This window comes from Temnothorax curvispinosus, unplaced genomic scaffold (genome assembly GCF_003070985.1).
Source record: "Temnothorax curvispinosus isolate PA1 unplaced genomic scaffold, ASM307098v1 QBEX01000049.1, whole genome shotgun sequence".
In the NCBI taxonomy this organism is placed as follows: Eukaryota; Metazoa; Arthropoda; class Insecta; order Hymenoptera; family Formicidae; genus Temnothorax; species Temnothorax curvispinosus.
The window spans coordinates 90,045-102,880 of NW_020209829.1; the positions used below are offsets into that span (position 1 = coordinate 90,045).

At 30.4% G+C, this 12,836-nt stretch overlaps 1 protein-coding gene across 2 annotated transcripts in view; it reads left to right on the plus strand.

The window, feature by feature from the left end:
- LOC112451794 (sodium/calcium exchanger 2-like) overlaps positions 1 to 12,836 on the plus strand; it is a 44,539-nt gene that overhangs the window by 29,218 nt on the left and 2,485 nt on the right. The window contains exon 4 of one of the 2 annotated variants that reach the window (XM_025011764.1): positions 12,612 to 12,794. In XM_025011764.1, coding sequence (XP_024867532.1) covers positions 12,612 to 12,794 — 183 coding nt within the window. Of the gene's footprint in view, positions 1 to 12,602; positions 12,795 to 12,836 lie in introns of both variants that reach the window. The other variant, XM_025011699.1, reaches the window with a different exon arrangement.

Here is a 12,836-nt window from a genome sequence, read left to right on the forward strand (position 1 = left end):
TCAAGTTTCTTAATTTAATATATTTTTATAATCAAACTAAAACTTTCAAAATTACATTTTTATATAAACTTTAACACAGAATTTTATAATATAACGTAGCGTGATATTCTTGTTTCAAAAATTTAATAATTAAATTATGTTTTAGAAAATCATAATTTAATTTAAACTGTACGTTCTTTATATTTTAAAATATTTATTTTGAATATTAATATACGTTATTAATACAAAATACGTTATTATATATATCTTTTGTAACTGATGAAACAAGATGATATACACAGCGGTATTAATAATATCTGTGTAAACATGCAAATATTAATATTGTGTTGAATACAAGTATTCATGTGTGTCTCACATGCAAAACACTATATTATATGGCAATTTATATTATGTTATACTCTCATTACAAGCGTTCGAAATTTCCGGGCTACAATGCGTGAAATAATGCAAATGCGTTTGGCACGTGCACTCGCACTCGCACCGCATCGGCGCAGTAACGCGTCGCCGAGAATTTAAAATTATCTCGTAGCGTCGCGCGTAATGCCGAGTATAAAACGGTAAATACCGTCTGACACCAATTATAAACCAGACTGACGAAGTTCACCAACCACCGACTCCGTCTGCGTCTTCTCGGAGATGCATATAAACGCATCTGAAACCCACGTCTTGATACGAGTTATACGCCGCGTAAAGGGCTTTATAGGGCAACGGTTAACAGTTAGGAGAAAAGCGATCTAGAAATCTGTCATTCAGCTCATTTCTGGCACCAGTGAAAAGTATATCCATCATACTAATATCGCGCTATTTGTCGTGTAGTTAAAAGTAAATCTTGCACTATTGCAGCAAAATCGTTTCTCGAATAAATCTACTATACATATATTGCCATTCAGATTTTCGTCGATGAAATGAAGAACAATAATTCTATCGCCAATAATCTCGTACATTCACTGTTCAATGCCTTTCGTGCCGAATCTGCTGGAAATAATGCTGGATTGTTTGATGAAAAGTGCATACATAAAAACGATCCCACAGTTCGTAAATGTTTAGCAGAAAATAATACTGAATAAAAAAAAATAAATTGTCACTTTGAAATGTTGAGCTCAAAATCCAACCCGATTTATAAAATCTGTGCTGATTGTGCTGTTCAGTTCTCGATGTAGGCTGAGAATGATACGGATGGAATTTACGGCGGTGAAGGACACGGATTACACCGCCGCGCTCTGACTAATGCCATATTCACGTGCAATTTGATGCAAGCTAATGCGAGGATTTTGAGCCACCGTGACAAGAGCGCAAGTTTCATTTCCTTCCTTTCGTTGCTCGCTTTCGACGATTACTTTTACAAGCAGCTGAATTTCTGGTTTTTTCGCAATTGTGTACATTTTGGAATATTTGACGCAAAAACGATGATGATACTGTACGGCATATAAAGCTGTAACTTCTATTTTTATTTAATTCTCTTCATAAGAATCATATTAACTTGCTTGTTAATCATGTCAATTCTTAAAGAATTTTTAGAATATAATGTAAGTTTGCATATATGTTATATTTTTTGTTATCAAACTGCAAGGCACACATATAAGTTTGGTATTCTTGATTTTGATATTTTGAGATTATTCATAATATATTAGACCATATCAGAAATTCCGATTAGTAATGCTATAAATAACGGCGGCGAATAAACAAGGTTAGAAGAAAAAGAGCGAGAGGGGGAAACTTTGAACATTGTAATGGGATCCATGGTCTTTTGCGGCCCGTATGAGTCAGGAAAATCCACGACGAATATCGCGTGACTGATCTAGCTCTATGTCGATTCTATATAGAACTTTAAATACAGTCTGACGTCAATCACAAACTAGACGCGACGACCAGAATTGTGTAACTAGTTGTAACGTGTATTTGACACAAAATGTATGTCAGACGGCAAACGACAAGGATTAGCTAATTTGATACTTTCTATTTTTTTTTTGTTCTTAGGATATGTTCAGTTTTTGTTATTCTGCTCTTGGAATTATAACAATTAGAATAGAAATTAATCTTTTTTCCATTTTACGATAGATAATATAAAAAATTAATATAATAATAAAATATAAATATAATAAAGCAAAAAACACAAGAAGAACAGTAATAAAAACAATGAAAGGATAATATAATGATATAATGACAGTAGGTAATGATTCAAATATAATAATGATCGATGTTAATAATAATTTATTTTTATCTTGTATTTTAAGAAAATTGACAAGACGTAATTTCATATTTTCTTTAAACACAATTGTCTTTTTTATCAAATAAATATTAATTAATTTGATTATCTCTGTGCATATAATTTTGTTATTAACTTTATTAATTTTAATTAACTGTTTTTTTTTACAATTTTTTTAAATATGTCATTATTTATCACGTGGATCATTATCTACATTCTACAATATATGTTGCGTTCTTGTTGATAAGAATAGAAAGGCAACGAACTTACGGACGACCCCATTATTACATTTCCAATAATATACGCCCAGAGCTCACGTCTCGTTCGGTCGGTGTTGCAATTTCATTTATTTTCTGAACTCCATCCATTGTGTAACGTGCTGCGTTTTATGGTCAGGATATCCTGTATTAAGCCCTGCAGGTGATTATATTTCTTCCTTCCGTATAAATCGCTCTCTCCAATTTAAAAACTTGTTTATAACCGTTATTTTCCCCTTTTAATTGCTCGTGGTGTATAATTCGCGTTTATACAAAAGTTGTACAAAATGTCTGCTTACATTATACTTTCTTATACGCTTTAACGCATGATTAAAGAATACAAATTGGATACTCCGTTTTTATCGAGGTTATTTTAAAACTTTAAAACACCTGTCTCAAGATGTTTCTGCGAACGCGACGATAATTCAGGGCGACCATTAAATATGGACGTGAAATGTTTTGCTATGGCAGATCAGAAGTTGTTTCCTGTGCGAGTATACTTGTCACATCGCAATATGCAAAAGTTCACTTTCTATGTAATGGTAACGCCATTACGATTGTATTGCGGTATCATACAAAGCGTATTTTACTTATGGGCCATCAAGGTGCAATCAAGAATGCGGTATTGCTTATAAAACGCGTGTTTACGCGTTAGACGAAACGTTAATGTCTATTTAATGATCGATCAGCTCATCGTATCATATATACATACATACTAACGATCACTGCGTGAAATTCTGCAAACGCACGATTCACGATTTTATATCTGTCATTAAAATGTCGTAATATAGCAAGTTGCACTGAACCAAAACTGTACATGAATGCAATAAAAGCATTCATTGTAGTAATACAAAATTTATTAAAATTGGTCCAATGAGTTATTTTATTATCATAATGATTTAGGGTTTATAAAATAATTTGAATATTAAAACTATTACTACGATCACCTAGATATCACTGCATGGCGTGAAATTCTGCGAACGCAGATTTCACGATTTTATATCTGTCATTAAAATGTAATATAGCAAGTATGACAATTTGAAAAACTAAACTTTCAGAAAATTTCTGAATTAACCATTATTTTTCTTAATATTATAGTATTAAGAAAATAATGGTTAAACAAACATGAATAAAGCACATAAATACGCAACGCGTAAATATAAAAGAAAAAATATACACGCGTATGTAAAATGTAAATAAAAGGTAATAGGTTTATATTATTAATTGGAATAAGATATTGAGTCTACTTGAAAACATAATATTTAGCGATGAGAGATTCTTATATATACATGTATATCTATGACGATTTAATTGATAAGGCGATGTTCATTCATTGTGATTAATCATGTATAACCTTGATAATAACGCGCTGTGAATGAACATAGCGAATAAAAGATAACGCACTGATTGCTAACACAGTTTTACGCCTGTACGTGTATTCGATTCTGTTTCCTACAGTTATCTTCTACAACCAAATGCATTACTGAGAACAGTGCGTTTATATAGCGGTTAAATTTCTCTATAATATTAAAAAAAACTATAATATTAAAAAAAAAAAGAGAAAAAAGATAAATAAGTCATTTAATTTATATAATTAATTATGTAATTTAATCGCTCGTAAACAAAAAGAATCGATAAGCGGCGTATTATGTGTGCGTTCTTGCGTGTGAATGCGAGAGCGCATATATGATTATATCATTTTTAAGTGATTGATAAATGATGATGACATAATAATGAATAATTAATAATAAATTAAGTCAGATGAATGATAATAACATGCATTTATTTATTTAACTAAATTAAGTAGATATACTCTTATTAAACAACATGCATTTATTACTAAAATCCAGTTATATAAATTATATGCAATTGATGATCAATTATTATGATAAAATGTACAGAAAGAATTAGAGTTTTATAATTTTTAATCGTAATTCCTGTAATAAAAAATTAGTTTACATTTACTTATAAAGTTTTATAACTGTTATTATTTTCCACAACAATATTTTATAATTTTTATTTATTTTATTAAACATATGTCATTTTTATTTATAATATTTCACGATAAATTTTTCCTATTTTACATTTATGATTTATGCGATAAAATTTTATGATGTTTATTTATGATTTTTATTTTTGTAAATTTTATTTACAATTTTTATTTATTATTTTGCACATTTCTCATTTTTATTTATAAGTCTTTGCTGTATTTATTCATGATTTGTACTGTCACAAGGCGGAACTGATATAAAGCCGAACTATCATAAAAACACGTCGAAAGCAACAAGCGTGGGTTGAAATAAATAACACTCGAGATTAGAATATTATGTGATGTTCACTGATAAATAATCATTTTGAGCATAAGTTTCCGTGAAAACTGTGCTGGCAACAGTTATATATAGTTTAAATAAAAATAATGTGATACATATCATATGAACGAAAAATAAGTCACTAAGCAGAATTGGCAATGGAGATTTTATATTAGGAAATAGTTTTTACTCGTAAGTTTAATTTAAAACGCAATATTTAAAAAAATAAATGATAAAGTCGCATAAATGTAAACGCTGATAAGAACAAAGTAAACGTGACCTGTCGGAAGCCAGTTTTTCCTCCGACTTGCTGATAAATAGAGGAAAATAACTTCTATCATAATGAAATATCCTCTCATCCGTGACTGACTATGTTATTCGTGCTAACGAACTTGGATAAGCGCGAGGAATTGATCCTTACTCATGCGAATTAAAATACAACTTCCATCGGAAATTCAGTTTCAATTCTGTCATCTTTGAAAAGACACAATAAGCGATATTTGAATTTTAGCCTATTTGTCAACAACACTTTTATAATAAATAATAAAAATCCCACATTATTACAAAATACATCACACATATATGCATAATAATGTAAAATCATATTACGATTTGTATGATAAAGTTATAAAAAAAAATATTTTTATTTTTAGCGATTTTACCTTCTAATATAGTTTCGATTAATGTCATGAAGAATTAATTATTTCAGAAATTCGAGTAAGTTATAATAAAGTTATTTCATTTAAATAATACATTGAGATTCGCGCGTCTGTGAGAAGAGAACGAGTATAAATACAAAATTATTTTGCCTGTAAGGGATGCATTTTTTTGTTAATGTATAAATATATAGATTTTGTTGTTTAAATGCATATATTTTATCTATTTAAGAGGAATAGAAATGAGTATGAAATCCTGGCGATTTGTTACGTTTTTTGCGTGGCACCTAATTAACCCACGGCTGTTTGCTTTTAATTAAGGAATTAATTAATCTTTCCAGGTCATGAAAGTTTTGGATCTTATGTTGATATTTGAGACTTTTTTATCTCATTATATCAACTGTGGCTGTTACTTTAACAATAAGTAGGATAGTTTATTTCCAGTTTCGATAAATTGCAAAATTTTTCTCGGATAAAAAAATTTCTTTTGATTTTTTAAATAATTTAAGAAAAGGCGAATCGTTTCCATCGTTATTTTCCATTTATAAGAACCCTGGACACACGAAATGCATAGCGTAGCAAGCGTATAGCATAAGACCGCTGGATCAATGAGCATATTTTATGTAAATTAATATGGTGATTTTATACTGGATAGTTTGAACATTGGTTTAGCGGTCTTATACTATGCTTATGCTAGGCTATGCATTTTGTGTGTTATAGCTTTTAGTCGGAAAATGTTTTTTGTTTGTTTCTAAAGTCCTGACGATAACAACGGCCGTAACAATAAGGTAACAAGGACCTGGTCAAGTTTACTATAAATTTACTATAAACTTTTAATCAGTTGCTCGTTGAATTTCTGCTGACTGGTCTCGAAATAACGCGTCTAATTTACTACTTAAAAGTAACCTTACCGCGACGTAAGTTACGTTGGCCGCAAAGCGCCATACGTTGCTTCTAAAAATGGATTCCCGGGCTAAAGCCGAGCGAACTTTGACGGCGAACAGGTCGACAAAGTATTGGCGAATAAGTGATGCATTTATGCAACAATGTGTCTCTGAAAAGAAATCAATTAAAGAAAATGTAATAATTGAAATAAAATAGAAATCATACAAATAAAAATGAAGGAAATAATCAAATAAAGTTAAAACAAATAATACAGTATTCTAAAACATTCCAAACTGGAAATACATCTTTACTTGTATATACATTTAATTACAGAAAATATTCAAAAGCAAGAGCAATAATTATAGGTATATAAAGTATATAAATTACAAACTTATAACTATAATAATAATTAATTAGTAACTAGTAAATTAATTAGTAAAGAATAAAAGAAAAAGCAACAAACATTATTTAATTAACGTTAAAATTCTGAATATAATTTAAGCAATAATAATTTATCTTCAGGAAATAGTTTAAATACTGTAACAAGTTGCAAATTAAGTATACGCGGCAGAAAAAGTGTACTAGAAGATAGAATTACAGATCTAAAATATTAAGGATGAATTTATATATTCGTTAATAATTGAGAAAGTTCTCGTAATTTTACTTCTGAGAATTTTCAAGCGCGGTGCAAGTTTTCCATGAAGTATAAATTATGTTTAAATAAAATTTCTATCGACAGCACGCGGTAGAAAGCGGGAATAATTAAACAATGCGATATTACCAAAAGCGAGAGTAAAAGCGCGGTTCTCGATCGCTTTATGCTCGAGGCTAATCACGCGTTTAATATAGACCCTTTATTAATATCCCATTGATAGATTGATCAAAATATTGCGTCATCTCTTAACTTCTTCACTTGGAACTTTCTTAACTTCTGGGCCATCCCAATTGCAGTGGTCGTTCGGGTGATCCATGATAAACTCAGTCTCGCATTAAGCACCCCCATTGCTAACCCCACATCCATCTCTCGATCGATCTATTTTACTCTTGCAGTAACCAAGAGTAATTTCAGCTGCAACATCGACCTATATACGTGCTCAACCACTCGGTTAAAAATCGCCGCGTACTGCAGTTTTTCTGAGTTTCGCTTTGAATATTGATATAGCAACGTGGCATATTTAATTTATTAAAAAATTTCTCCTCTCTGCAATTGTATATAATAAAATTAAAAGTTTTGTGGAAATGATAAATATCTATACATTTGTCATACAATCTGTACGTTGTCAATTCAAAAAATTATCTTAAAAAGAAAAACATAGACATATTAAATAAAAATAAATAAAAAAATTGATAAAGAAATTAAAAGTACGAAAGGTGTATGTAAAGAATATATATCTAGAACCTAGCTTTGATTGAAATGATTTTTATTTCGATATGTCATGACCCTCGCGTGATCATGACCCTGAGTAAGCTCGAGTATATAGACATACATTAACTTATACCCTTTTCAACCAAACAACTGTGAAGTAATATTTTTGCTAATTAATTAATTATACTCAAATCAGTGTAGGTGAAGTACTAATTAAATATTTAAAACGGAAAAAAGAATTGGCGAAGATTTATCTCATTTCGAATAATTATATAATTTCTGCAATTAAAATATTCAAACATTTAGAGCTATGCTGAAGCAACGCTTGTCGCTTTAAATTCTTGAATGTTAACTGCCATATTGCATTGCGCTCCATTCATAAAACGTAGAACAATATTAAAAGCATGTTCGTTAGATAATCGGTATTATAGCTATCGATTAAACCTGTTAGTGAAACTCAATTGCTGTGACTGAGAGATACGATAATCTAAAGTACCTTCAACTTGACGGCTCGCGTATAAATATAACGATTTGCCTCGCTGTTTGCTGCACGCGAGATAACATCGTGTTGATATTCTAATATAGTAAGTACCTTTAAGTTTTTTGTATAATTTTTTAACTAGGCAGTTATAATAGTTTAAAATCAATCTTTAATTAAAAAAAAAAATCTTTTAATTTAAATAATGTGTTCATTTCTGACAAATAGATTTCTAAAGTTTTTTAAAATTTGAAAAAGATTTTACTGTATCCATATACTGAATTTATAGTTTGCTCTCGTCCTGCCATTTCTTATGTTTTCCGATAATTTCGACGTTTTGATCGAGGAGCGCTCGTAAAAATTCCACTACCGTTAAAAAAAACCTTGCGAAATGAGACGAGGTTTTCCGCCGCCATTTATTTCTGACTCCCCGCTACCAATCAAGTTTAAAATATTCTAATGGAAAAGCCAGGACCATATTTAGTTATCAACGCTTGTATTCAATCACCGCGTTCCAGTTTCGCTGCAGCTAAAAATTTTTCGATTGCGAAGTTTACCCAATAAAAAAATGGAACAGTTTTTTCTCGTAAGTATCTCGTGCTTTCTTTTATTTTAAGATTATTTACTCTAAGTAGCTCAAATAAGCATTTGAAGTTCGTAACAGATAAAAAATAAAAGGTGTATCATACGTGTTTTATTGTTATAGTCTCAAAAGAACTAAAAAAGAGATTTTCCAACTCATTCAACATTAAGTATAAAATAAAATGTAAAACTGAAATCGCTTTATTTTTTATATGAAAAGTAAAGTTAATAATAAGTGAAGTTAATAATAAATTTATATTTGCATAAAAATGCGAGCGCGTAAAGTATTTCTGTGTTGAGCTAACTCACATTGTGACGAAACTCACTTAAAATGCGTCGCAATGCGTTATTACATTCGAGCGAAGGAAGCAATACTGGGAAATGTGCTAGAAAGTTTGCACAATGCGGAATAATTCCCGAGACGAATTACATTCCCTTTACCGCAAATTTTATACGCGCCGGCTTTTTCAACGAAAGACGTATTTCGAGGGCAATAAATCGCACCCCCGACTGCATCTGGCGTTCATCGACCGATCGTTCATTGATCTTATCCATGTCTGGGACAGGAATAATCTACCATTGCTAATCCCTTGCCCTCTCCATCTTCCCTGATAAATTGTATTCCCGCATCTTTTGTTCGAATCATTCGCGTTCGATAAGTTTCAAGTTCGACGACGTATTACACCGATAGCTTTAAAAAGTAAATTTAGATCAAATTTTATTAACTCGCTGCATCTTTTATACATATCAAGAGCATTAAAATCCATTAATTTTAAAAGAATAGGTTAAAAAATACCATATCATTAAATCCTATATAATATTTTTATTGTTATTATTTATTTAATTATATACATTGAATAATTATAACAGAATACTCTTCCAAAGATTTTATTTTCAAGTATGCTATAAATCTCACAGTGCTAATTGATTTTGGCCTTATTTTAACTGAGTTTTTGCGATGTACATAGTTACGTAAAGTTCCGGAAAAGTCTCTTTTCCGATTTTTGTAAAGGTTGAAAGCATTCAAAACACTTTCAGATCGATATAGCTGGGAATTTTCACACAAGTGAAATGTGAATACAGATCATAAAAACAAAAAGTAGTAAACAACAAATATAGTTTACGTTGAAAATACGGATACGGATACAATTATGAAATTGTATCCCAATAAAGATTACTATTGTATTTTGCAAACGCCAATAATATGCTGCAAATGTGATAAATGCGATTTTATTACATAGTATAATATTATTACTTTATTATTATTATTAAATAATAACCTGACATTATTAAATAATGTTTATTATTTTACTTTATATTTCAAACTACATTTTATTGTAAAATATTATTTTCCGCTTATCCAGTAAATTATCAAAAGCTTTTTATAATTACATATTATAAAACATTAAATATTTTTTTCATTGTTATACTTAATATGTTGAAATTAGTGATGCAATAGTGATCTGACAAAATATCTTTCGCGAGACGCGAAGTTTAGGAGGGTATTACTGAGATAACGGAGGATACATCGATCCTAAATCAAGGAAAAGTCGAGTGAAATTGAATTTGCCAATGCGGAAAGCTAACCCACCGGGCTTTAGTCGAGATATGAGCTATAAGAAGCTTTTATAGAGTAATACTAGAATACAGTAAAAGGCAAACAAATTTATATCTGCTTACAAAAGGATGTTTCTTGAAATGAAAATTTGAAGTAGATAATTGCGATTAAAAAATAATACATTTTTCTAATAAAGATATTTTAACTTTCCTGCTGTGTTTAAGGCATAACTCTGATCGTTTAAAGAACAAGTTTGTCCGCTTATTGATTTCTTACATTGGAAAATGTAAAAATAGTCCATAGACTTTTTTTGCAAGAGATTTTTAAAACAAAAATATATATATAAACTGTTCTGTAGAATTTTGTTATTTTTTAAAGAAATTATATATATCTCTACATTAAAATTTTCCATTTTAATGGGAACTCTGTACAAATTTTCTCTAATAATAATAATACTTTTTTTCTCTATTTCTCTAACTTTTATTTATTCTTTTATTTCTCGTGGCTGTCTTTTATTTTGGCACATATCCCGGATTTATTCCTACTTTCTTTTATTTTTACGATGAAATACGATCATATACTATCACGGTTGTGGACAGAAGATATCGACAATAAATGCGTCATTCATCATCGATCGAACCATCCGGTGCAAAGTATCGATCATCCCTCGATGACGGAGATAAATGTGGTTATCGAGTATTATTTATGCGTTGATAGCACAGCAGACTTATTTTGTACAAAATCTTCAGTATACATCGCATTGCCTTTTTATCGTTATACATAAATAATATTTGGACTACTTAATATATCGTTCGTAATTTTAACATGTATTTTATAATAAATTTTAGCGATTAAACGTCTCGCTTGGGTCTTATTGCCCGTATCAAGTTTTAATTTTTTTAATTATAGAGCCTTTACAAGCTATTAATTCACGCAGGCTGCAAAATGCGTTACTCGTTCTTTCAAAATGTTAAATATTATTATGGCCTTCACGCCGTCGATTTATGTAAACAATGGATCTTATATAATGCGCTGAGGAGGACCCCAAAATAGGGTCGAAATGTTCGTAATTTTAACATGTATTTTATAATTAGCGATTAAACGTCTCGCTTGGCTCTTATTGCCCGTATCAAGTTTTAATTTTTTAAATTATAGAGTCTTTACATAGCTATTAATATATCGTTCTTTACATGTTAACATTTCTTCAGATATAGTTGAATAATACGGCTCAAAATATTTTTGTCAAAACTAACTACTGTACTAACTATGTAAGAATGACGAAATTAATATTTATATCTCTACATTTGTATGCAGCCGCATAGAACAATGTTTTCTAGGCTGATTGTGAGTTTAGTTTCACACTATACGCTAGTAGAAAAGTGTCAATGCAAGTGATGTGAGTCGATGCGTGGTCAGACACGAAGTACGAGGCACGGAATTAGCTTAAGAGAGGTGTGCGACTATAATTCATGAGACCAATCGATAGTAAAGCCGCGACTATGCGAGAAAGCGACTGTTTGTCGCGTTTGTCGTCTGTGTTTAAGGTCTATTTAAATAGATTTACATGTACAGAGGATATCGATCAATCAATTGTCTAATATTGTTTCCACACAATCAATCTTTAGTCAGGTCGGGGTGTTATGTGTGAGTTTATCTTTAACAATATATACTAATAATGTTATTAAGTCTTTAATACTATACGCGTTTTATATGGGTATACGTATATAAAATTTAGTATACCTATATGGAAGTCAAGGTATTTTAGAGGCTAAATAGAATTATATTTAACAAGTATATGAATTAGTAATATATATCAATATAATAAATAAAAATAATAGCACTATATATTAAAATGAATATCATAATTATAAGAAAATAATTTTAGCAAAAAATAAAAAATAAAATATTTTTAAAGAATAATTAATAATTCTTAATATACTAAATAAAATGCTCTGTTTATGATTTTATAACTTTGTATAACTCTATATATTTTTTAATGATTTTAGAACTGTGTCGGTACATCTACGTTTCGATGTTAAAATTATTTTCTTGAAGTTATAAAAAATGCAGCACTTTGCTAATGCAAAAATGGGTCATTCAATAACTGAAAATATCCAATAAAGAAATTTTCAGCGGTACATCTCGCATATTTATCATGTCAGACTGGAATTAATTAAAACTCTTAATTAACGGAAAAACTGTTTCGCTGTTCCTATCTGACCATGAATCGGCTCTCTACTTATTCTGTTATGAAACATGTCCCGTGACATTATTAAAGCAGCAAGACGCGATTTTCTGGTTTCAGCGGAAGCAGGAATGGCTGCAGCGGCGGAGATGAAGCAGCCGGAGGAGAGAACGGAGGAAGAGAAAATGGCACTGCTGGGTAGACCGCGCCTGGGCGAGGTGTTTCGAGCGCAAATCAGGATTAAAGAATCTAAGGAGTTCAAGAACACTGTGGATAAGCTTGTCCAGCGAGCAAATGCCTCCATAATACTCGGTGAGTTCCTAATATGATCTCTTTTCGGAACATCTGCTATAA